At 35.7% G+C, this 24,107-nt stretch overlaps 1 protein-coding gene across 4 annotated transcripts in view; it reads right to left on the bottom strand.

Moving 5' to 3' along the window:
• Positions 1–24,107, bottom strand: part of LOC141500012 (carboxylesterase 3-like) — an 81,981-nt gene that overhangs the window by 10,287 nt on the left and 47,587 nt on the right. For all 4 annotated transcript variants that reach the window (XM_074202876.1, XM_074202884.1, XM_074202869.1 and 1 more), the window contains 3 exons: positions 6,781–6,861; positions 5,011–5,158; positions 242–391 (listed from right to left, as the gene is read on the bottom strand). In XM_074202876.1, the coding sequence (XP_074058977.1) occupies positions 242–391; positions 5,011–5,158; positions 6,781–6,861 (379 nt within the window). The remainder of the gene's footprint in view (positions 1–241; positions 392–5,010; positions 5,159–6,780; positions 6,862–24,107) is intronic.

The raw sequence follows: 24,107 nt of genomic DNA on the forward strand, positions 1-24,107 counted from the left end.
CAAAATCCAACATTTAATTTTCATTTTAATCTGCCCTGATATTGTGCTTTCTCCATCATGTGTGTGTGTGTGTATACAAATATGCAGACATTTACACACACACACACACACATAGTGTATATGCTTTAACTCCCCATTAAAGAGACTATCTTCCTTAAAGACAAAAACCATGCCTGTATTTCCTGGAATTCTAGACACACAGTAAATATTCAGTAAAGGTTGATTGATAAATTTTCCTTACCCAGCATAGAGCCCTCATCTGCCATGAAAGGGCCTCCAAAAATGAATGTGAGCTCAGCTGAATGGTCAGCTTTTACAGAAGCAGGTTTGATCTTGTCAAAAGAACTTGGCCGATGCTGGAATTCATAAAAGTAGACTGGAGCACCAGAATCTAATGGAAAGGGACAAAGAAGAAACGTGGAATTAGGAATGTGAGAAGTCAAAAAACCATTTTGCTTCAGTGGTGTTTGTTGTTGCTGCCCTCTGTTGTGTCCTTCACTGCAAAGAGGACCAATGACATCATGAATGATATGAGACTTGCACCTGAAATGGATTTAAGTGAAGCAAAGTCATCAGCCTCCCTCTCTCCTCCAGAGTCCTTCAAAGTCCAGCGGGACAAATGGTTGTTTTTGTCCTTCTTTCTTTCCTTTCTTCCTTCCTTCCTTCCTTCCTTCCTTCCTTCCTTCCTTCCTTCCTTCCTTCCTTCCTTCCTTCCTTCCCTCCCTCCCTCCCTCCCTTCCTTCCTTCCTTCCTTCCTTCCTTCCTTCCTTCCTCCCTTCCATCCTTCCTCTCTCTCTTTCTCTCCATATCCTTCCATCTTATTCTGTTCATCTTTCTCTCTTCCTTCTTTCCTTCTCTTCCTCACTCCCTCATTCTCTCTCCAGATTGCCTCCATTTCTCTCCCCATGTCTCTCTAACAATATCTCTTTCTCTCTCCTCTCTCCCTTTCTTCTCTCCTTCCTCTTTCCCTTCTTCTCCCTTTATTCCTCTCTCTCTCTCTCTCTCTCTCTCTCTCTCTCTCTATATATATATATATATATATATATATATACACACACATATATACATATATACATATATATATATCCTCCTTTTCTCTGTCCATCTCCCTATCTGTTTCAGTCTCTCCATCTCGCCTCTCTCCCCATCTCTCTTCCTCCATATACCTTTGTTTCTTTCCATCTCTCTACTTTTCTTGTTTCCTTCCTCTCTCTCTTTCTCTTTCTCTTCTCTCTCTCTCTAGCTCTCCCTCCATGTACCACTGTCTCTCTCCAAATCTATCTCTCCTTCTCTCTTCCTTCCTTTATTCTTTCCTTCCTCACTTCATCTCTCCTCTCTACAACTCATATGTCTTTTCAACTCTTTTTCTCTATTCCTTCCTCTCTTCATCTCTCTTCATCTTTCTCTCCTCTCTTTCTTCCTTCTTTCCTCCCTCCCCTTCCTCCCCCGTTTCCTCTCTCTCTCTCTCTCTCTCTCTCTCTCTCTCTCTCTCTCTCTCTCGCACTTTTTTTCATTAAGCTCCTGGCAATTCTTGACTTTTTATTTCTCCATATGAATTTACTTACAATTTTTTCTAACCCATTAAAGTAAGTTTTTGGAATTTTGATTGGTAGGGCACTAAACAGATAGTTTAGTTTTGGTAGACTTGTCATTTTTATTATATTAGCTCTACCTATCCATGAGCAGTTGATATTTGCCCAGTTATTTAAACCTGATTTAATTTGTGTGAGAAGTGTTTTATAATTGTTTTCAAAAAGATTCTGAGTCTGTCTTGGCAAATAGACTCCCAAATATTTTACACTGTCTGAGGTTACTTTGAATGGGATTTCTCTTTCTAGCTCTTCCTGCTGTATCTTGCTAGACATATATAGAAAAGTTGAGGATTTATGAGGGTTTATTTTATAACCTGCAACTTTGCTAAAATTGCTAATTGTTTCCAGTAGTTTTTTGGATGATTTCTTGGGATTCTCTAGATAGACCATCATGTCATCTGCAAAGAGTGAGAGTTTTGTCTCTTCCTTCCGAATTCTAATTCCTTCAATTTCTTTTTCTTCTCTAATTGCTGACGCTAGCATTTCTAATACAATATTAAATAGTAGTGGTGATAATGGGTACCCTTGTTTCACCCCTGATCTTATTGAGAATGCCTCTAGCCTCTCCCCATTGAATATAATGCTTGTTGATGGTTTCAGATAGATACTGCCAATTATTTTAAGGAACAGTCCATTTATTCCTACACTCTGTAGTGTTTTTAATAGGAATGGATGCTGTATTTTGTCAAAAGCTTTTTCAGCATCTATTGATATGATCATATGGTTTCTGATAGGTTTGTTATTGATATAATTGAGTATACTAACAGTTTTCCTAATATTGAACCAACCCTGCATTCCTGGAATAAATCCTACTTGATCATAATGTATTATCCTAGTGATGACTTGTTGTAATCGTTTTGCTAAGATTTTATTTAGGATTTTTGCATCTATATTCATCAGGGAAATAGGTCTATAATTTTCTTTCTCTGTTTTAACTCTTCCTGGTTTAGGTAACAGCACCATATTGGTTTCATAGAAAGAGTTAGGCAGAGTTCCATCTTTCCCTATTTTTCCAAAGAGTTTATATAGCATTGGAACCAATTGTTCCTTAAATGTTTGGTAGAATTCACTTGTGAATCCATCAGGCCCTGGAGATTTTTTTTTAGGGAGTTCAATAATGGCTTGTTGAATTTCTTTTTCTGAGATAGGGTTGTTTAGGTATTTAATCTCTTCTTCATTTAACCTGGGCAACTTATATTTTTGTAAATATTCATCCATTTCACTTAGATTATCAAATTTATTGGCACAGAGTTGGGCAAAATAATTTCGAATTATTACTTTAATTTCCTCCTCATTGGTGGTGAGTTCACCTTTTTCATTTATGATACTAGCAATTTGGTTTTCTTCTTTCTTTTTTTAATCAAATTGACCAGAGTTTTATCAATTTTATTGGGTTTTTTTCATAATACCAACTTTTGGTTTTATTTATTAATTCAATAGTTTTTTTGCTTTCGAGTTTATTAATTTCTCCTTTAATTTTTAGAATTTCTAATTTAGTACTGAATTGGGGATTTTTGATTTGTTCTTTCTCTAATTTTTTTAGTTGCATGTTTAGATCATTGATTTCCTCTTTCTCCAATTTATTCATGTAAGCATTTAGAGCTATAATATATCCCCTGAGAGTCGCTTTGAATGAATCCCATAGGTTTTGGTATGTTGTTTCATTATTATCATTATCTAGGATAAAATGGTTAATTCTTTCTATAATTTGTTTTTTGGTCCACTCATTTTTTAAAAATGAGATTATTCAGTTTCCAATTTGCTCTGGGTCTATATCTCCTTGGCCCAGTATTGCATATGACTTTTATTGCATTGTGATCAGATGTATTCACTATTTCTACCTTTCTGCAGTTGATCATTAGGTTTTTATGTCCTAGTACATGGTCAGTTTTTGTACTTTGAGAGGATTTTAGAGGACACTGTTCATCTCTCTCATTTTACAGATGAAAAAATTGCAGCCCACAGAGTTTAAATAATGCAGGTGGTGCAGTGGATAGAGCACTGGTCTTCAAGTCAGGAGGTCCTGAGTTCAAATTCTACCTCAGACACTTGACAATAATAGTTGTGTGACCCTGAGGAAGTCACTTAACCCTGACTGCCTTGCATCCAGTCCATCTCATGTTATCCTGATTCATATATTTGACCACTGAACCCAAATGGCTCTGGAGGAGAAAGGGAGGCTGGTGACTTAGCACAGCAGCCCCCTTTACTTAAATCTAATTCACATGCTTGCTGTTGCATCACCTCCCTGATGTCATGGTCTTCTTTGAGAACAAAAGACAAACATCACATCACATCACATCACATAGCAGAGGTGGGGATATAGATACAATGAATGAAAATAATTCCTACACAAAAGGAGTAGGCAAGAGGAGACAGCAAGAGTATGGGTAAGAATGTACAGAAAAATATGGAATAAATATAAATAAATACAAAGGAGTACATGGTGCTTTGAGAAGGGGGCATTGGTGGTTGATGAGAACAGGATGGTTTCATGTAAAAGGTGGTGTCTAAGCTGTGTCTTGAAGGAACAAAGGGGTTCTTTGTGGCAGAGGTGAGGAAGGAGAGCATTTCTAGGCATGGAGGAGACCAAGAGCAAAGGCTTAGAGCAAAGCAACAAAAATCGGAATGAAAATACCAGTCTGAGTGTACTGAAGAGTAATTTCCAATGAAAAAGGAAAAATATATTACAGTAATGTTGTGAATGACTTTCATTGCTTATCAGAGAAATTTATACTTGATCCTAGAGGCAATGAGGAACTACTGGAATTGTCAATGTAGGAAGGGGCATGATCCTATCTATACTCATGGAAAAATCACTTTGACAGGATGGTAGAGACTGGATTGATGGAGTGAGTAGCTTGAGCCAAGAAGAATTGCAATAGTCCAGGTAATGGGAGCTGTGTAAGTAGAGGTTTTGGATGAAAGAGATGTTCTAAAGGCTGAAGCAACAATATTTAATTGATTATAGGTATGGAGAATAAAGTCAAAGATGACCCTAAGATACCAAATTGGGGAGACTGGAATGATGGTGGTGTCTATGATAAAAATAAAATCAAGCCCTCCTTAGATCCTTAGACCTTCATGAATTTCCTCCATGATTTCAAGGAAGTTCCTATTCTCCTTGGGCTTCATTTTGAGAATAAAAACTCCTCTCACTCTGATCTGATTTTTTTTTTAGGTTTTTGCAAGGCAGTGGGGTTAAGTGGCTTGCCCAAGGCCACACAGCTAGGTAATTATTAAGTGTCTGAGGCCAGATTTGAAACCAGGTACTCCTGACTCCAAGGCTGGTGCTTTATCCATTACACCACCTAGCTGCCCCCCCCCCCAATCTGATTCTTTTGGGGCTCTGGAGTCTAGTTTGGGTCAGTTTGGAGCTATGAGTCTCAAGCAAGATATGTTCAGATGAATAACTCACCTCGGAATACCTTTGATATATTTAGAGCTTGAAAAACGAAGAGCAAATCTCCAAATAAATCACTAGTTGCTTCCCAAATAGCATATGATTCTGTAAGGTTACCTATGTACTTGTCTGCCATGAGATGGATCAGCTCAGAGGAGATGCCCTGGGATAAACAGAGAAGAAAACTTAGGAGGAAACTCCACCAGAATCAATGGTAGTACCAGAATCTTATCCTTTAGCCTACGTTTGGAGCAATGGCAAGATCACTGGACTGGGAATCAGAAGAGACTAAGTATCAAGTTATTTGAGGCAACTATGGGACTCAGAGTCAAGCAGATCTGAATTAAAATCCAGCCTCACATACTTATGAGTTGTGTTACCCTGGGAAAGATACTTAATTTCTGCCTGCCTCAGTTTCCTCATCTATAACATGGTAATAATAATAATCACACATTCCTTCTAGTGTTGTAGAAAATGCAATAAAATTTATAAAGCACTTTGCAAATATTAAAGCATTATATAAATACTAGGCAGATAAGTGGCACAGTGGATAGAATGCCAGGCCTGGAGTCAGAAAGACCTAAGTTCAAATTTGATCTCAGACACTTACTAGCTGTGTGATCCTGTCCAAGTCATTTAACCCTGTTTACCTCAGTTTCTTCATCTGTAAAATGATCTGGAGAAGGAAATGGGAAATCACTCCAGTATCTTTGCCAAGAAAATATCAAATGGGATCATGAAGAGTCAGACATAACGGAAATGACTGACCCATAACAATTATTACTATGTTTGGGTAGTAGCACTAACTTGATGAGGTGGATAGAATGCTGGACTTAAAATAAGATTCCTTTAGTTTGGGACATACTAGCTGTGCAACTCTGGGCAAACTCCTTGCCTCTCTAAATTTCCATTTTGTTAAGGGATCTTGGGCAAATTACTTCACTGGACCACATTTCATTTAGTTCTCAAGGAAGTGAAGTTGTACTAGGGATCTCTTAAGATCTAATCTGACACTATCATTTATATCCTAAGGCCCCTTCCAACCCTTATAATTTGTTTGATTTTGCTTTTGACTGGATCTGTGATTTCATTGGTGTAAATACCTCCCATTGCGGAAACTCCCTCTCCTGATACAGTAACTTCTGAGATTTGTATCTGAGACAGCTGCTTTGGAGCACTGAGAAAATTATGGGGCTTACTGCGGGTCAGTTTGCTTCAGAGACAGAAATGGAAACCAGCTGGATCTTGTTCTGATGTTCCACATTTTCTCCAATATTATCTGTTTCAAGATTCTAATGTTCTTAAATGTCTTCCAATTCTGACATCCTGTGTTCTAATGCCCCATTCTGTTCTAATACTCTTTGATCTAATAGTCTAATATTTTAAGATTTCTTTCCACTCTGACTTTCTATATACTAAGTTCCAGCATCCTTGTAATGATTCAGAGGCTAGATAACATAAGTGTTATTCTCCCCCTTTACAAATGACCAAATGGCAGCTGCGATAGGTTTCAATAAGTGGACCAAAGCCATATAGATGGCAGGTGGCAGAGAGAGATTTTGAAACTAAGTCTTCTGGTCAAGTCCTCTTTCCAAAACTCTTGGGTCTCATTCAAGGGTGGCCTGTGAACACTAAGCACTTACCTGCCCAAAGGCATTTCTTTACACAGTTACCTCTGACCTTTGAGTGGTACTCAGTGGGAATAAATAAACCAGATCATAGGGGTTGGAACCAAGAAGGAATCAGACTGAAGAAGTGGAAGGAAAGACCCATGTGTTTTCTCACCAGGGAAGCACCTTGGACTTTCAACAAGTTGAGTGCTAATTCTTTATTCATTTCATTTTTCAGACTTTGGGGATTCCATGCCTAGTTGGAAAAAAGAAAATTTTGATCAAAAGATTTTAGTTTCTTAATCTTTCCTCTAAGAAACTCCAATCAATAAAAAACTTTGATCGACTTGCATGAAATAAGGAAGAGTGAAATGAGCAGAGTCCAGAGAACTATATAAATATATATACTGTAACTGCAATATTCTTCCAAGAACAGTTTTGAATGAATGAAATCTTTTTGAGCCTTATAAATACTTAAATTAGCTACAAAATACAACTACAAACTATGAAGAAAGATGCTATCCATATTCAGAGAAATAATGGATAGATACATGAAGAGGAAGGTTTTACTGCTATGGGAGTCCTTAGTCCTATGGATATGATTTCCTTCCTGCGTCATGTGGTGTTACAGAGTGCCAGCCATCACCATAAGTCCTGTTTCCTGTCAACACACTAAAAGTGAAATGGTTCTGGAAAAGGCAAGTGAAAGGATGTCTTTGTGCGACACTCACTTCACTATATAAACATAATGTGTAAGTCATGTCATCATGTATATGACACCATGATCTTATTCATTTGCAAAGGACAAACATCCTAACCCTACAAATAGATAGATAGATATACATATACATATATATATATATATATACATACACACATACATATATATATATGTGTATATATATATGTATATTTATGGTAGCCTCTAGGAGGGAAGGAGAAAAATGCATATCAGAGAGCAAAAGAAAACATAGGAAGCACAGAACGACAGGGTAGCTTTGAAAACAATATGTAGTATTTATTACATAGTTCCTCAAAAATAGTAAAGTGTGTGAAATGGAGATTCATGGTTTGATATTAAATCCTCTTTTTATGTTGTGCTATGTATAATGTTCTTTTTTTGTATTTAAGTTCAAAATGAATTTAAAAATTTAGGAGCAGCTAGGTGGAGCAATGGATAGAGTACTGACCCTGAAGTCAGGAGGATCTGAGTTTAAATCTGACTTCAGACACTTAATAATTAACTAGCTGTGTGATCTTGGGTAAGTCATTTAACCCCATTGCCTTGAAAAAATGAATTAAAAAATTTAATGGGGAATAAAACAAGACAGAAGGAAAAAAAAAACTAAGACTGATCATCACCTGACACCTCTCCAAGGGCACATTTAATATCTTCAACATATTGATTCAACTTCCTCAACTTTCCTGGGTAACAAGCTGGGTGTATTACTTTGCTGATATTGCTTCCCAAAGGGCTGAGGAAGAACAACCTGAAACATTCTCTCCTTTGAAACATCACAAACTTCAGAGCTTGAAGGGGACCAAGAGGACATCCCAACTTGTGAATCACAAACCCCTAAACATTATAGAATTATTATGAAGAATCTATCAATCCACATGGTAATATTTTCTCTCAAAATTGCAAATTAGCATTATCCATAATGGCATTAAATGGCTCAGCTTAATAACTCAATATCCTCACTTGTAAAATGAGAGTCAGACCAGGTAAACCCTTATAGCTCTAGAGCTATGATTCACAGAAATGGTTTCTTGCACAGTCTGAAAAATTGTCCTTGTACTCTATAAGGATAGCTTTTTCACATAATAACAATGGTAATAATGATATTTAGCATATATATATATATATATATATATATATATATATATATATATAAGTACCTGCTTGCTAAGAGCTTTGTAGTCATCTCATTTTATCCTCATGTAAGTAAATAGTATTGAGATTAATAAAATCCAATCTAATTTAAAAGTGTCATATAAAACTATATTTAGAGTTATAAAGATATAAAAACAAAAGAGTTTAACAAATTAAGATTCCAAGAATAGCATTCAGATTAGTTGTTTGAGCAATTAATTTTTAGCATGCATTATTTTAAATAATAAAATAATGTTAATTTATATATTAGATTATTGATTATTTATTAATTGTTACTAGCTATACAACCGCCATGATACTAGGGGTGCTCATATTTCCCAGAGTTAAGGCATGAGTGAGTCCTTTTACTCAAAAGAAAGGTAAATCCTGGGGGACCTTTTCTTAGGGTTTACAACTGAAAACAGGCAGAAGAAATCAAACTCAGGGGTCTAACTTCATATTCCATGCTTTTGTCTCCATACACCACATTATCTGGATGTATATAAATCTAGAAAGTATTTAAAATGTTATATAATTAATAAATAGAATAGAAAAACAATCAAAATATGATAGTAAAGATCAAATCAAATGAGTTAAATAAAGCTCTGCCAGTCCAATTAATAGTACTACATAAATGTTTACTAGTACTCATTAAATCATGCTTAAAGGTACCACTGACAACAATGAGAGAATATTAATATGAAATGTCTTTACAGCTGATTGCATAACAACCAAACTTATAAAAAAAAGTTAAGTTAGCCATATATGAAAAGAATACAGAAAATCTGGACTTGATAGATATATGGAGCTATGTGGGGACATATGAATAGATATATGGAGAGAAATGAAAAGGAGATATACTTTTTTCCCCTTGAGAAAAACAAAACACCAAAGTCAAATTCCAGAAGTCCATTCAGGTCCAAAATAAGTTTATTTGGTTTGCTATTATTTGATTATTTGGTTATTTTGGCTATTTGGTCCTTTTATTTCAAAGAGGATCAACATGACATCACATTGATAGAGCCAAGTTGCAATGTGTCTGACTATGATCAAATAGTACAAGTTTGGAATGCTCTGTTGCACACTGGGCACAAATGGTCCAAGTGAACATCTGGGGTGGATGCTCTAAGTTTTCGCATCTTGCATTTCTTTTGAACTACTTCAATTCTCCTTTGCTTATAGAGCACAGTCCCTTCTTTGATGAGGGTACACCAAATTGGGTGGTATATGTATCTTTGATGCACATGAGGATCTGAATCCAGGTGATGTTGAGGGTGAGCCAGAGACCCCTCCTCACAGACCCTCTTTGGTTTAAATCACTCTTTCCCTAATTAAATTTTACTCAGTTTTAAGTAGCTCCCTGACAAGTTGTTTTCTTTTCATTGTCAAGAAAGTATAGGTAAATATGAACTGCAAAGGGCAGATTCATTTTTTTCTCTTCACTATGAGATTAATTTCAAACTAACTACCTTCCCTCATTACATCAAAACTACAGTCTTTAGAGGGAAAAAATTACCTAATTATTATTTACAGCTAAAATTATTTATAGTATTTAATCCTAATTTTTCCTTAAAACAAATTCTTCAGAGTGATACTCCAAAATTCACTAAGATATTGCAGTATTTGCTAAGCTTCTACTAAGGGCCTTATCATATAGGAAAAAGAGAAGAGGATGAATTTCTGCAATTTCCCAATGTTTCAGGAGTTTTCTCTTGTAATCCTAAAATAATGTTCCTTATTTTAGAACCTCCAGGTTCCTTAATCTCCAAACCTCCAAAATCTACTAAAATGTTTTTTAGCAGTTTGGCAAACAGGAAAGAGTTTTTCTCTCTCTGTGTAATCCCAATATGACCACAGCTGAAATGAGGGGAAAAAAAAGTATCTTGTAAGGGTTTTTTTCCCCTTTTCTTTTTAGTCTCCCACTAAAAGTCTAAGGTAAATGTTGTCCTGCTTACCAGAACAGAGTTATGAGCCTAGAAAAACTGCTTCATTAATTTTCACCAGCTCTGTGAAAACAAATTTATTTTAGGTTTTGGGGGTTTTTTTTGCAAGGCAAATGGGGTTAAGTGGCTTGCCCAAGGCCACACAGCTAGGTAATTATTAAGTGTCTCAGACAGGATTTGAACCCAGGTACTCCTGACTCCAGGGCCAGTGCTCTATCCACTATGCCACCTAGCCGCCCAAAAACAAATTTTAAAATAATTTTCTCTGATAAAGGTCTCCTTCTCAAATGTGTAGAGAAATGAGTCCAATTTTTATAAGTATTTTTTGAGACCAATTGAGAAATAGTTGAAGGCAGTTTTCAGATGAGGAAATCAAAAATATAGAAGTCATCACTACTAAATAACAATTGATTAGATAAATGAAAATTAAAATTATTCTGAGATTGTATCTCATATTTATTAGATTGGCTTATATGACAGAAAAGGAAAATGACAAATTTGTGAAAATTTCCAATTAATGTTATGTTGGTGGAGTTGCAAACTAAGATAAGCATTCTGGAGAACAATTTGGAACTATGCCCAAAGGGCTATAAAACTGTGCATACCTTTTTACTTAGCAATAGGTCTACTGGGTCTATGTCCCAAGAGATTTAAAAAAAAAAAAAGGAGGGGCCAGCTAGGTGACGCAGTGGATAGAGCACTGGCCCTGGAGTCAGGAGTACCTGGATTCAAATCCAGTCTCAGACATTTAATAATTACCTAGCTGTGTGGCCTTGGGCAAGCCAGGTAATGCTATTGCCTTGAAAAAAAATGCCCATAAATTGGGGAATGGTTGAAAAGTTGTGGTATATGACTGTGATGGAATATGATTGTGCTATAAGAAATGATGAGCAGGCAGATTTCAGAAAAACCTGAAAAGATTTAAATGAAGTGACCAAAACAGGAAAACATTATACACAGTAGCAACTATATTGTACAATGATCAAATGTGAATGACTTGGCTGTTTGATCATGACAAAGATCCAAGACAACTCTGGAAGATCTTTGTTAAAAAATGCTAATCACCTCCAGAGATAAAACTGATGGAGTCTGAATGAAGATCGAAGCATATTTTAGTTTTTTAAAAAAACTTTACTTATCTTGTTTGTTTTGGTTTGTGTTTTCTTTTACAACATGACTAATATGGAAATATGTTTTACATAACTACACATATTTAACCTATATAAAATTATTTGCTTTCTCAATGCAAAGGCATTGAGGGTAATGCAAAAGAGGGAAGGTGGAGGAAGGAGAAAAACTGAAACTCAACATTGTAAAAAATTGAAGATTAAAATTGTTTTTTTCATGTCATAGGGAAAAATAAAATATTTTTTAAAAATATTTAAAAAAATATTTCTCAGAATTCTATAATCTTTGCAGTTTTTAGCAATTTTTCTTTTTCCTTTTTGTAAGGCAGTGGGGTTAAATGACTTGTCCAAGGTCACACAGTAGGTAATTATTAAGTATCTGAGGTCGGATTTGAACTCAGGTCCTCCTAACTACAGGGCTGGTGCTTTATTCACTATGTCACCTAGCTGCCCCTTTTAGCAGTTTTTCTGACTGCATTTTCCTCTTAGAAATTTTTCAAGGTAGTAGAATCTAAGACAAACCCATACTTTCTGGCTCAAACTTTTTCTATTTGCAATAATGAAAAGAGCTGAGTTAGGGTCAAAATAAATTACCAGTTGAATCTTTCAGATTTTTGCCTTATAACTCAATTCATAATTCAATTACTTCCCATTTAGTTATTCCCTTAACTATTGGGAGCATCTCCTGGTTTCAAACTACCACATATCTATCCATAATCTTTTCCCACTCCTGGTGGGGGGAATTTAGGCTTAACCTAAATTAAGTCCTTAAACTAACTTTCCCAAACACTGTGGGGAAAACTTAATTATTATTTTAACTTGGAAGAAATAGGCATGGAGATCAGGAGCCCATCTCAAAGAAGTAATCTTTGATGAAAAAATTCTCTTGGTAAAAAATTGGAGTTTTTCTGAAAGGCTGGCACCCTAGCTATTGAAATCTTGATTTGACCTAGCCTTTTTTTACAACTGGTGGATTAAAGATGAAATGACTGAGGAAATAAGTTTAAGCTTCTGAGTCTAACCATTCATTAAGCAATGTATGCCAACTGCTTAACAAATTGGAACAATATTTCTCCAGGTTTTGGTCTTGGACCTCCAAATACAGGAGGAGACATATTTTTATGCATTAAAAACAATTAATCAAATAAAACCAGTTAGTTAAGGAAACAATTAACTGGGATACAAAATTAGGTAATCTAATTTCTAATTGAAGATTAAGGTCTTTCCAAATTGGGAGGGGGAGGGGGAGAGGGAACAGGTACAATACCCTGAAATCAGAAAAAGGTGTACCCTTCCCCCCCTTTTTCTATAAACAATCAAAGGAACATCTACACAACCAGTTCAGGGTCATTTTCAGATAAGAGTTCAAAATCATAGAACTGGCAGTTATAGATTACTATAATTATTCCAGATGGCAAATATTAAGTTCCACTCAGAAGATACTTTGCCCAGGGATAGTGCTTTCTTCATCTATTAATTTGTTTGAGAACTTGCTATTCCTGGTTCAGGCTGTTCTTTAACCTCTGCTTAGGATCAAAGTAACCTGAACCCTTCTCTGAGGCTCTAGCTTTAGATGAGGACTGTGGTTTTAGAAAGAACTCCAGACTAGTCCAGGTTCGACTTGTACATCCTACAGTGATGCAAATTCTAAAGCTATGACTGCTAGAGATATATAATTATGAGAAAACTCCTTGCATCCTCTGACTGAGTTTCTGGTCAGCATAACCAGGTTCTTAGCAAAGCATTTCTAAACATCAGGTACAGGGGGTCCAGTTTCCCAGCCATGTAGGGTTGGGCTCAAATAATAAAATAAAGTGTTCTCACAATTCCCACAATTAATAAGGTTTTCTCACAAGACAGAAGTTGGATTAGATCCACAACTGATTAGAAAGAGAACTGAACTAGTTCCAGAACTGAGTCACAAATTGGAGTCAATATGGTTCACTCAATTCCCACACTATACATTCATGGGCAAATCATTTCTCTTTCTCACTCTTTGTTCCCTTGTAAAATGGGGAATATAGTTTATGGGATGAGCAGATTAGATAATCTTAAAGGTTTCTTTTCAGGGCTAACAAGCTTGGATTCTGTGATTGTAGGTCAACAGAGGTAAGTGAGAAGCAGTGTTGTGCTGGTAAATATTAATAATCAGTTCTCTAAAACAGGACATACATTCCAATCATTTAAACAATCACTTTTAAATTTGATTAGCATTATTAACATTTTTTCTCCATCACTTTTTTAAGTCTAAACAATCAACAAAACAATATATAGAGTAATATTTATTGATTTCTGGGGCATATATGCTCAAACTGAAAATGGAATAATTGCCTCTTTCTCAAGCCTGGCTGTCTTTTTTTTTTTAATTGTAATTTGTTTTTCTAATTTAATGTTACGAAAGTTTTTCCTACCTTCCATCTGCAGAAAGCAGTATAGTGAACTTCATACATGTACATTTGTTTCAACATGTTTACATATTAGTCATTTTGCATATGAGGAATTAGGATTAAGGAAAAAGAAAATCATGGGATAAGAAGGAAAAATAAATTTTTTTTAAAAAAGTGAACATAGTGGCTTTAGTATTATTTTTGTCTGGATATGGATGATATTGTCCATAATAGATCTCCCAGAGTTGTCCTAGGTCTCTGAACTACTGAGAAGAGTTGCAGCCATCATAGTTGATTATCTCATAATGTTGTTGTTAAGGTGTACAATGTTCTCTTGGTTTTGCTTCCTTCCCGTAGTAAGAATTTGTATAATTCTTTTCATGCTTCTCTAAATTCTGACCACTCATGGTTTCCATTTGAATAATAGTACTCCATAGCATTCTCCATACATACCATAATTTTTGTAAACATTCCCCAACTGATAGGCATCCCCTCAATTTCCAATTCTTTGCCACTGCAGAAAGAGCAGCTATGAATATTTTTGAACATGTGGGACTTTTTCCATTTTTTATGATTTTTTTTCTGGATATGGGCCTGGTATTGGTATTTCTGGATTGAAGGGTATAATAAATTTTATTGCTCTTTTGGCATGGTTCCATATTGCTTTCCAGAATGGTTGGATCATTTCAAAACTCCACCAGCAAAGCATTAATGTCCACATCCTCCAACAATCTCTCCAACTTTGATCATTTTCCCTTTTTGTCATCTTAGCTAATCTTATCAGTGTGAAGTGTACCTCATAGTTGTTTTAATTTGCATTCTCTAATCATAATTATTTGGAGCATTTTTTCACATAGTTTTAATTTCTTCACTTGTGGATTGCCTGTTCATATCTTTTGACCATTTATCAATTGGGGAACAATTTGTAACCTTATAAATTTGATTCAACTTTCTATATAGTTTAGAAATGAGACCTTTATCAGAACTCCTCTCTGTGAAGATTGTTTCCCAGTTTTCTATTTTCCTTCTAACCTTGACTGCATTGGTTTTATTGGTGCAAAATTTTCTTATCAAAATCATCCATAATTTATAATGTACTCTATTTCTTATTTGGTCATGAATTTCTCCTCTTTCTATAGATCTGACAGATAGAGTATTTCTTGATCTGTTAATTGGTCTATGGTATCTCCCTTCATATTTAAATCCTGAACCCATTTTGACCATATTTTGGTATATGGTGTGAGATGTGGTTCTACGACTAGTTTTTTCCATACTGTTTTGCAGTTTTCCCAGCAGTTTTTAGTGAGTTCTTATCCAGAAGTTAATGCCTTTGGGTTTATCCAACAGTAGATTACTACAGTTATTTACTACTGTTTCTTTTGAACCCATCCTAATTCACTGATCCATTACTTTATTTCTTTGGGGTTTTGGGGGGTATTTTTTTTTAGATTTTTCAAGGCAATGGGGTTAAATGGCTTGCCCAAGGCCACATGGCTAGGTAATTATTAAGTGTCTGAGGTAGGATTTGAACCCAGGTACTCCTGACTCCAAGGCCAGTGCTCTATTCACTGCGCCACCTAGCCGCACCCCCATTACTTTATTTCTTAACCATTACCAGGCAGGTTTGATGACTGCTGCTTTATAGTATAGCTTTAGATCTAGAACAGGTAGGGCACCTTCCTTTACTTTTTTTTTTCATCAGTTCTCTTGATAGTCTTGATTTTTTTTTTGCTCCAGATGAATTTTTTTTTCTGGCTCTGTAAAATAGTTATTTGGTAATTTGATTGATATGACACTGAATATGTAATTTAATATGGGTAAAACTGTCAGTTTTATTATATTAGCTCAGCCTATCTGAGCTATTTTTTCCAATTGTTTAGATCTGACTTTAATTGTGTGAAAAGTATTTTCTAATTGTGTTCATACAGTTTCTGGGTTTGTCTTGGGAGGAAGATTCGAAAATATTTTATTTTGTCTGCAATCACTTTAAATGGAATTTCTCTTTCTATCTCTTGCTCTTGGGCTTTATTGTTCATATATAGAAATGCCAATGATTTATGTGGATTTATTTTATATCTTGCTACTTTGTTGAAGTTAATTATTTCAAGTAGTTTTTAGTTGATTTTCTAGGATTCTCTAAGTATACCATCATATCATCTGCAAAGAATGAAAGTTTTGCTTCATTGCCCATTTCAAATCCTTCAATTTCTTTTTTCTTATCTTGTTGATAAAGCTAACATTTCTAATACTATATTGAATAGTAATGGTGATAACGGGCTTCCTTTTTATCCTGATCTTATTGGAAATACTTCAAGTTTATCCCCATAACATATAAAATTTTTGATGGTTTTAGATAGATACTGCTTATTATTTTAAGGAAAGCTCCATTTATTCCTATGCCCTCTAAGGTTTTTTAATAGGAATGGATATTGTATTTTGTTAAAGGCTCTTTCAGCATCTATTGAGATAATCATATGATTCCTGTTCATTTTCCTATTGATATGTTCAATTATGTTAAATGTTTTTCTAATATTGAACTATCCCTGACTACCTGGTATAAATCTAAGCTGATCATGGAATATTACCCTAGTATAACTGTTGTAATCTCTTTGCTAAAATTTGTTTAAGATTTCTGAATCAATATTCATTAGGGAGATTAATGTATAAATTTCTTTGTTTTGACTCTTCCTAGTTTAGGTATCAGTATATTGGTGTCATAAAAGGAATTTGGCAAAACTCCTATTTTTAAAAATAACTTATATAGAATTGGAATTAATTGTTCCTTAAATTTTTTGGTAAGGGGGGGGGGGGCAGAGCCTATATGGTGGTAGAACAAGCCTTAGGAGCTCTCTCTAAAATATTTCAAAAACCTTAAAATTATGACTCTAACTAAATTTGTGAGAGACAGAACCCACAGAAGGATCCAGTGAGGCAATTCTCCCACTGAAGGTAACCTGGAAGATTATGGGAAGACTCTGTTCCATGGGGTTGGAGGGGGTGGTAGTATAGCTAGGCTCACCTCACTGTAGCTCCAGCCTTCTGGGAACAGCACACGGGGCACCTGGGTTCCTGGGAGCACTGGCTCATGGCAGCAGATGCAGTTTCCTGACCTGCCAAACCAGCAACACCAAGCACAACAACCACAGCAGGGAAACCTCTGCCAGAGCAAGCATGAAGCCCAGGCCAACTTGAACCTCAGCACAGCCATGGCCCTCAAAGCAGCTATGGTCCTCAGTACAGCCCAAAATAACATGTGTAAAACCAGTTTAGGTCAAATGGAAAAAGCAGTCCAAAAAGTTAATGAGGAGAAGAATGCCTTAAAAAGCAGAATTAGATAGATGGAAAAAAGGAGATAAGAAAGCTCTCTGAAGAAAACTCCTTCAAATGTAGAATAGAGCTAAATGAAGCTGATGACTTTGCAAGGAATCAAGAAACAATAACCCAATTCCAAAAGAATGAAAAACTAGAAGAAAATGTGAAATGTGTCATTGAAAAAAACAACTAATCTGGAAAACAGATCCAGAAGAGACAATTTAAAAATCAATGGACTACCTGAAAGTCATGATCAGAAAAAGAACCTTGACTTCATTTTTTAAATAATTTCTATAGGAAAAATGCCCTGATATTTTAGAAGCAGAAGGCAAAATAAAAATTGAGAGAATCCACCAATTTCCTCCTGAAAGAGATCCCCCCCCCAAAAAAAAAACCCTAGGAATATTATAGCCAAGTTCCAGAACTCATAGCCAAGTTCCAGAACTCCCAAGTCAAAGAGAAAATATTACAAACAGCCAGAAGGAAACAATTCAAATATCAAGAAGCTACAATATGGATTACACAGGACTTAGCAGCACCCACATTAAGGGCTCATGGGGCGTGGAATATAATATTCCAGAAGGCAAAAGAGCTTGGAATGCAACTGAGAATCAACTACCCAGCAAAAACGACCATCCTCTTCCAGGGCAAAAGATGGACTTCCAACAAAACAGGGGAATTTCAAATGTTCCTGTTGAAACAGCCAGAGCTGAACAGAAAGTGTGATCTTTAAGTATAGAACTCAGGTGAAGCATAGAGAAGGTGGATGGGAAGGACTAATTATGAGGAACTTATTGATGATTCCTGCATGGGAAGAAGATACATTCATATTAACCTTCTCATTTAATAGAGGAGTTAGAAGGAACATATATAGACAAGTCACAAGAGAGAGCTGAATTTGAAGGTATAAAATATTGTAAAAATGGAGTCAATGGGTGGAAAGGAAACATACTGGGAGAAAGGGAAAGGAGAGGTAGAAGGCTAAGATATTTCATGTAAAAGAGTTAAGAAATTGCTAATGCAATGGTACAGAAGGAGGGAAAGGTGAAGGGGAATGAGGGAGCCTACATTCTCATTGGAAATGACTCAGACATACTTAATAGGGGAAGAAATCTAGAGGAAAAAGGAGAAAAAAGGGAATGGGAGAAAGGAGATGGGGGAGGGGAGGGGGGATGTAGGGATAGAAAAGAGGGTAGATTATGGGAGAGGATAGTCAGATATAACACATTTTCTTTTTTACTTTTTGCAAGGTTGGGATTGGGAAGCCTGTCTAGGACCTTGGGGCTGGGTGATTTCTAGGTCTTTAGGGTGCAATGCAGGCTTGGTGCCTCTTGGCCCCAGGGCTGGTGCTCTGTCCACTGTGCCACTCAGCTTCCTCACAGAGTGAAAGGAGAGAGAAAATATAATAAATGGTACTGGGTAGGAATGGGTGGAGGCAATTACAATCAGCAACAGCAACTGTGGGAAAAATATGGAAGTAAATTCTCTGATGGACTTGTGATAAAAAAAAAACGCAATCCACCCCAGAGACAGAGTTAATAGTATCCAGACACATATTGAAGCATATTTTTTCTATTTCTTTCATTTTATCATTTGTGAGATATTTTTATTTTTGTGGGGTGAGGGGAGATTATATTTACTCTTACAAGACTATTTTAGTAATTGTAAATAAAGAAAAATTTAAATTTAAAAAATGTTTGGTAGAATTCATTTATAAATCCATCTGGATCTGGAGACTTATTCTTAGGGAGTTATTGATAGATTCTCCAATTTCTTTTTTCTGAAATGGGGTTATTTAAGTATTTTATTTCCTCTTCTATTAATCTGGGTAGTTTACATTTTTTAATATTCATCCATTTCACTCAGATTTCAAATTTATTTGCATACAGTTGGGTCAAATAGCTCTGAATTATCTCTTTAAATTAGCCCTCGTTGGTGGTGTTCACCCTTTTCATTTTAGATTCTTCTTTCTTTTTTTTGAAATCAGGTGAACCAAAAGTTTATCTATTTTATTGGGGTTTTTTCCCCATAAAACCAACTCAGTTTTATTTATTGATCAATGGTTCAGTTGTTTGCAATTTTATTAATCTCTCCTTTGATTTTTCAGAATTTCTAATTTTATATTTAATTTGTCATCTTTAATTTGTTCTTTTTCTAGATTTTTAGTTGCATATCCAGTTCATTGATTTCCTCTTTGTCTGTTTTATTCACATAAGCATTTAAAGACATAAAATTTCCCCTAAATATTGTTTTGACTGCATCCCATAAGTTTTAGTATGATGTCTCATTATTGTCATTTTCTTGGATAAAATTGTTGAATATCTCTATGATTTGTTGCTTGATCCAGAAATTCTTTAAAATTAGGTTATTTAGTTTACACTTAATTTTTGGTTAATCTTTCCAGAATTCTTTATTACATATAATTTTTATGGCATCATGATATGAAAAACATGCATTTATTACTTCTGCCTTTCTGCATTTGATTATAAGGTTTTAATACCCTAGTATATGGTCAGTTTTGATATAGGTGCCATGTATTGCAGAGGAAAAAGTGTATTCTTTTCTATCCCTGTTTTATTTTCTCCAAAATTCCATCATATCTAAATTTTCTAAAATATTCCTTGATTTCCTTCTTGCTTATTTTGTGGTTAGATTTATCTAATTCTGAGAGAGAGAAGTTTAGATGCCCACTATTATAGCTGCCCTATCTATGTCTCCTTGTAATTCATTTAGCTCCTCTTCTAAGAATTTGGATGCTATACCACTTGGTATGTGTTTGTTTAATAATGATATGACTTCATTGGCTATAGTCCTTTTAAAATGTAGTTTCCTTCCTTTTCCTTTTTAGTGAGATCTGTTTTTTCTTTTACTTTGTCTGAGATCAGTATTGTTACCCTTGATTTTTTTACTTCTCCCGAGTCATAGTATATTTTGCTTCAGCCTTTACTTTTACCCTGTATCTCTCTGCTTCAAATGTGATTCTCATAAACAATATATTGTAGCATTCTGATTCTTAATCCATTCTGCTATCCACTTCTGTTTTATAGGAGAGATTGTTCTATTCACAATTGAAGTTAAGATTACTAATTCTACATTACCCTGCATGCTATCTTTCCCCATTTATACTTTTCTCTTTCTTTTCCTCTTATTCATCCTCACCAATGTTTTGCTCCCTGTCCCCTTTAACTTTTCTTTTAAATTTTAACTTTAACTTTACTTTCACTTTTACATTCATCTTTCCTTTTATCAATCCATTCTTCCCTTTTCTTTCCCTTCCCTCCCACCCCAATTGGGAATGTATGTTATTCCTCTCTGGGTCAAATTTATTGAGAGTAGCATTTACTCAGTGTTCATATCCTCCCTTCTTTCTCACAACAATAATAGGTCTCTGTGCTCTTCACCTGGTGTTAACCACTAATGCCTAGCTTCTCCTAGTATAGTCCTTCTTTTTATGTTTTTTTATTCTATTAACCCTGTTTTGTACCTACAACCCCTTTGTCAAAATATACTCCTTTTACCTGTCCTGATAGAAATAACATTCTCAAAGCTTGATTGATAAGCAGCACTGCCTCATATTCACTAGGTGCATTCCCCTCTTTTGTTCCATTAAAAATACACTTTTCAAGAGTCATAAATCACATCAAATTATAATTGATTTATATTGCCCTATCTTTTCAAGTGCCCTCCACTGAGGCACAATCTTCATGAACCAGCAAACGCATTCTGTTCAATTGTAGCCAAAGCATCAAGAAAAGCAAAAATCTCCTCAAGATCTTTTCATGTCCAGTCCCTCTAAGTATACTCTTTTTTTTGTTTTTGTTTTTGTATTTTAGATTTTTCAAGGCAATGTGGTTAAGTGGCTTGCCCAAGGCCACATGGCTAGGTAATTACTAAGTGTCTGAGGTTGGATTTGAACCCAGGTACTCCTGACTCCAAGGCTGGTGCTCTATGCACTACACCACCTAGCCGCCACCTAGCCGCCCCCTCTAAGTACACTCTTTCTTTGCCTCCATAGCACTCCAACTTTAGAAATGCAACTCTCCCCTATTAAAGTATTGGGTACACTCTCTCCCTCTGTTCCTTTATAAAACTCTCCAAACATAGCACTGTAACTTTTGTTTACTAAAGTATATTTAAGACAAGATCATTTCCTAATCAATTTATGTCCAACTCTTCTAAGTATGCTCACACCCTCTATTCTGATTGTATTACCAACTCTTCTTAACTAATATATCTAGTAAAATCACTTTATGTTTTAATTATGTATGGAGCCTCTAAGTACTGCCCTTCCCTCTATCTCTATAGGAAATACCACCTTCATAATCAACATTGCATTCATGTCTCATTTATATCTATATCCGCTAAGTACATTCCCTTCAAATATATTCAACCATTTAATTATCCTAAGAAAAATACAGTTCTTAAGAGTTACAGGTGTTATCTTCTCTTGTAGGGATGTATACAGTTTAAAGTTCTTGACTAGTATTTTTTTTCCTCCCTTTCCATTTATTTATCTCTTGAATCTTGTATTTGAAGATTGAATTTTCTGTTCAGTTCTGGTCTTTTTACCAGAAAATTTTGAAACTCTATTTCACTGAAAATCCATTTTTCCCCCTATCAGAATATGTTGAATTATTCAGGGTAGTAAATTTTTTTTTAGGTTTTTGCAAGGCAAATGGGGTTAAGTGGCTTGCCCAAGGCCACACAGCTAGGTAATTATTAAGTGTCTGAGACCGGATTTGAACCCTGACTCCAGGGCTGGTGCTGTGCCACCTTGCCACCCCAGGGTAGTAAATTCTTGGTTGCAATCCAAGGTCCTTTCCCCTCTGAGATATTATATTCCAGGCCCTCTGATCCTTTAATGTTGAAGCTGAGAAGTCCTATGTAATTCTGATTGTGTTTCCTTTATATTTAAATTGCTTCTTTTTGGGCTTCCTGCAGTATCTTCTCCTTTATTTGAATTTGGAATTTGACTATGACAGTCCTTGGAGTTTTTATTCTGGGGTCTCTTTCTGGAGGTGCTCCATGTATTCTTTTTTTTTTTTTTTAGGTTTTTGCAAGGCAAATGGGATTAAGTGGCTTGCCCAAGGCCACACAGCTAGGTAATTATTAAGTGTCTGAGACCGGATTTGAACCCAGGTACTCCTGACTCCAAGGCCAGTGCTTTATCTACTATGCCACCTAGCCGCCCCCACGTATTCTTTCAAGAACTATTTTGACTTCTTGATTTAGTATATTAGTACAGTTTTCCATAATAATCTCCTGAAAGATATTTTTTTGATCCAGGTTTTGGATAATCCAGTAATTCATAAATTATCTCTCCTGGATCTATTTTCCAGGTGACTTATGTTTCCTCAAAGTACTTTACATTTTTATTCAATTTTTTCAGCCTTTTGATTTTGTTTGATGGAATCTTGTGTCTCATAGATTCATTAGTTTCTATTTGTCCAGTTCTAATTTTAAGGTTTTATTTTCTTCAGTTACTTTTTGTGTTTCCTTTTCCAGTTGGTTAATTTTACTTTTTGCTGAATTGCATTCCCTTTCTAGTTGGTCAATTTGACTTTTAGATAACTTTCATTCCTTTTCAAGTTGGTCAGTTTTATTTTTTGATGAATTATGTTCTTTTTCCAGTTGGTTATTTTTACTTTTAAACTTTGATAAACTTTGTCTTCTATCAATTTTTTCATAAATTTCCCACATGGTTCTTATTTCTTTTTTCCATTTTTCTTCTACTCTTCTTTTGCTTTTAAAATCTTTTTAGGCTCTTCTATGAGGTTTTGGATCTGATTCCAATTCATAAACTCCTTTGAGACTTTCCATGTTGGCAATTTGTCACTGCTTTCTTTTTCTGAGATGACATTTTTATAATCTCTTTCTGCATGGTAGCTTTTTAAGATTAGTGCTCTTTTAGATTTTTTTTTGCTCATTTTGATTGTTGAACTTTTCTCCTGGGTATAGGTAACATAGTCCTGAACTTTTTGTGCTGGGGCTAGAGTCTGATCCCTGGCTTATCGCTTGCCAAAATGTTGACTTTGTAGCCCAGGCATTGCCTAGACTGAGTTTTGTTTCCTTCTTTATGTCCAGGCTCAGCCTATGCAATGGTTTTTTCCCAACTTAGTCCTGTTTGTTGCTCCAGTGTTCCCAGGGTTCAAACATTACCTGGGGTTGGGAACCTCCCTGCTAGCCTGCTATCTAGCTGCTGGTACTTTGACTTCACTGTGGCTAGAAGCTTCCCACTGGCTTTACCATTCTCCTGCCTAGATGAGTTTTACTTCCCTTTTTTCCTTGAAGATACAGACATTCCCTGAAGATCCTCTGCTATGTCTACAGTTGAAAACTTATTTGAATTCTTTTTTTATGGAATCTGTAGCTTTAATGTCTGCATAGAGGTTTCATTGAATGTTGTGTAAGGAAAAGCTCTGGGAGCATGCTAGCTTCACCCCACCACCTTGGCTCCACCCTGGAAGTCCTAACAAGCCTGACTTTCTTACAGACTCCATCTCTTAATGAGCAAGCAGGAACATTGTGAATTTTGAGAATGCTCCTCCATATCCTTCTTAGAAAACCCAAGTCCTAGCTGAATTTGATTGGTTTTGGAGGAGAGGGGGAGACACAGTTGAGATACCTGAAAAAAAGTCAATGTTTGGGGTAGCTAGGTGGTGCAGTGAATAAAGCACCAGCCCTGGAGTCAGGAGTACCTGGGTTCAAATCCTGTCTCAGACACTTAATAATTACCTAGCTGTGTGGCCGTGGGCAAGCCACTTAGCCCCATTTGCCTTGCAAAAACCCAAAAAACAAAAAAATCAATATTTTAGGAAGCATAAGATCTGCCTACAATCTAGGCTCTTTTATTTACCGGC

The sequence above is a fragment of the Macrotis lagotis genome, chromosome 1, assembly GCF_037893015.1.
Source record: "Macrotis lagotis isolate mMagLag1 chromosome 1, bilby.v1.9.chrom.fasta, whole genome shotgun sequence".
In the NCBI taxonomy this organism is placed as follows: domain Eukaryota; kingdom Metazoa; phylum Chordata; class Mammalia; order Peramelemorphia; family Peramelidae; genus Macrotis; species Macrotis lagotis.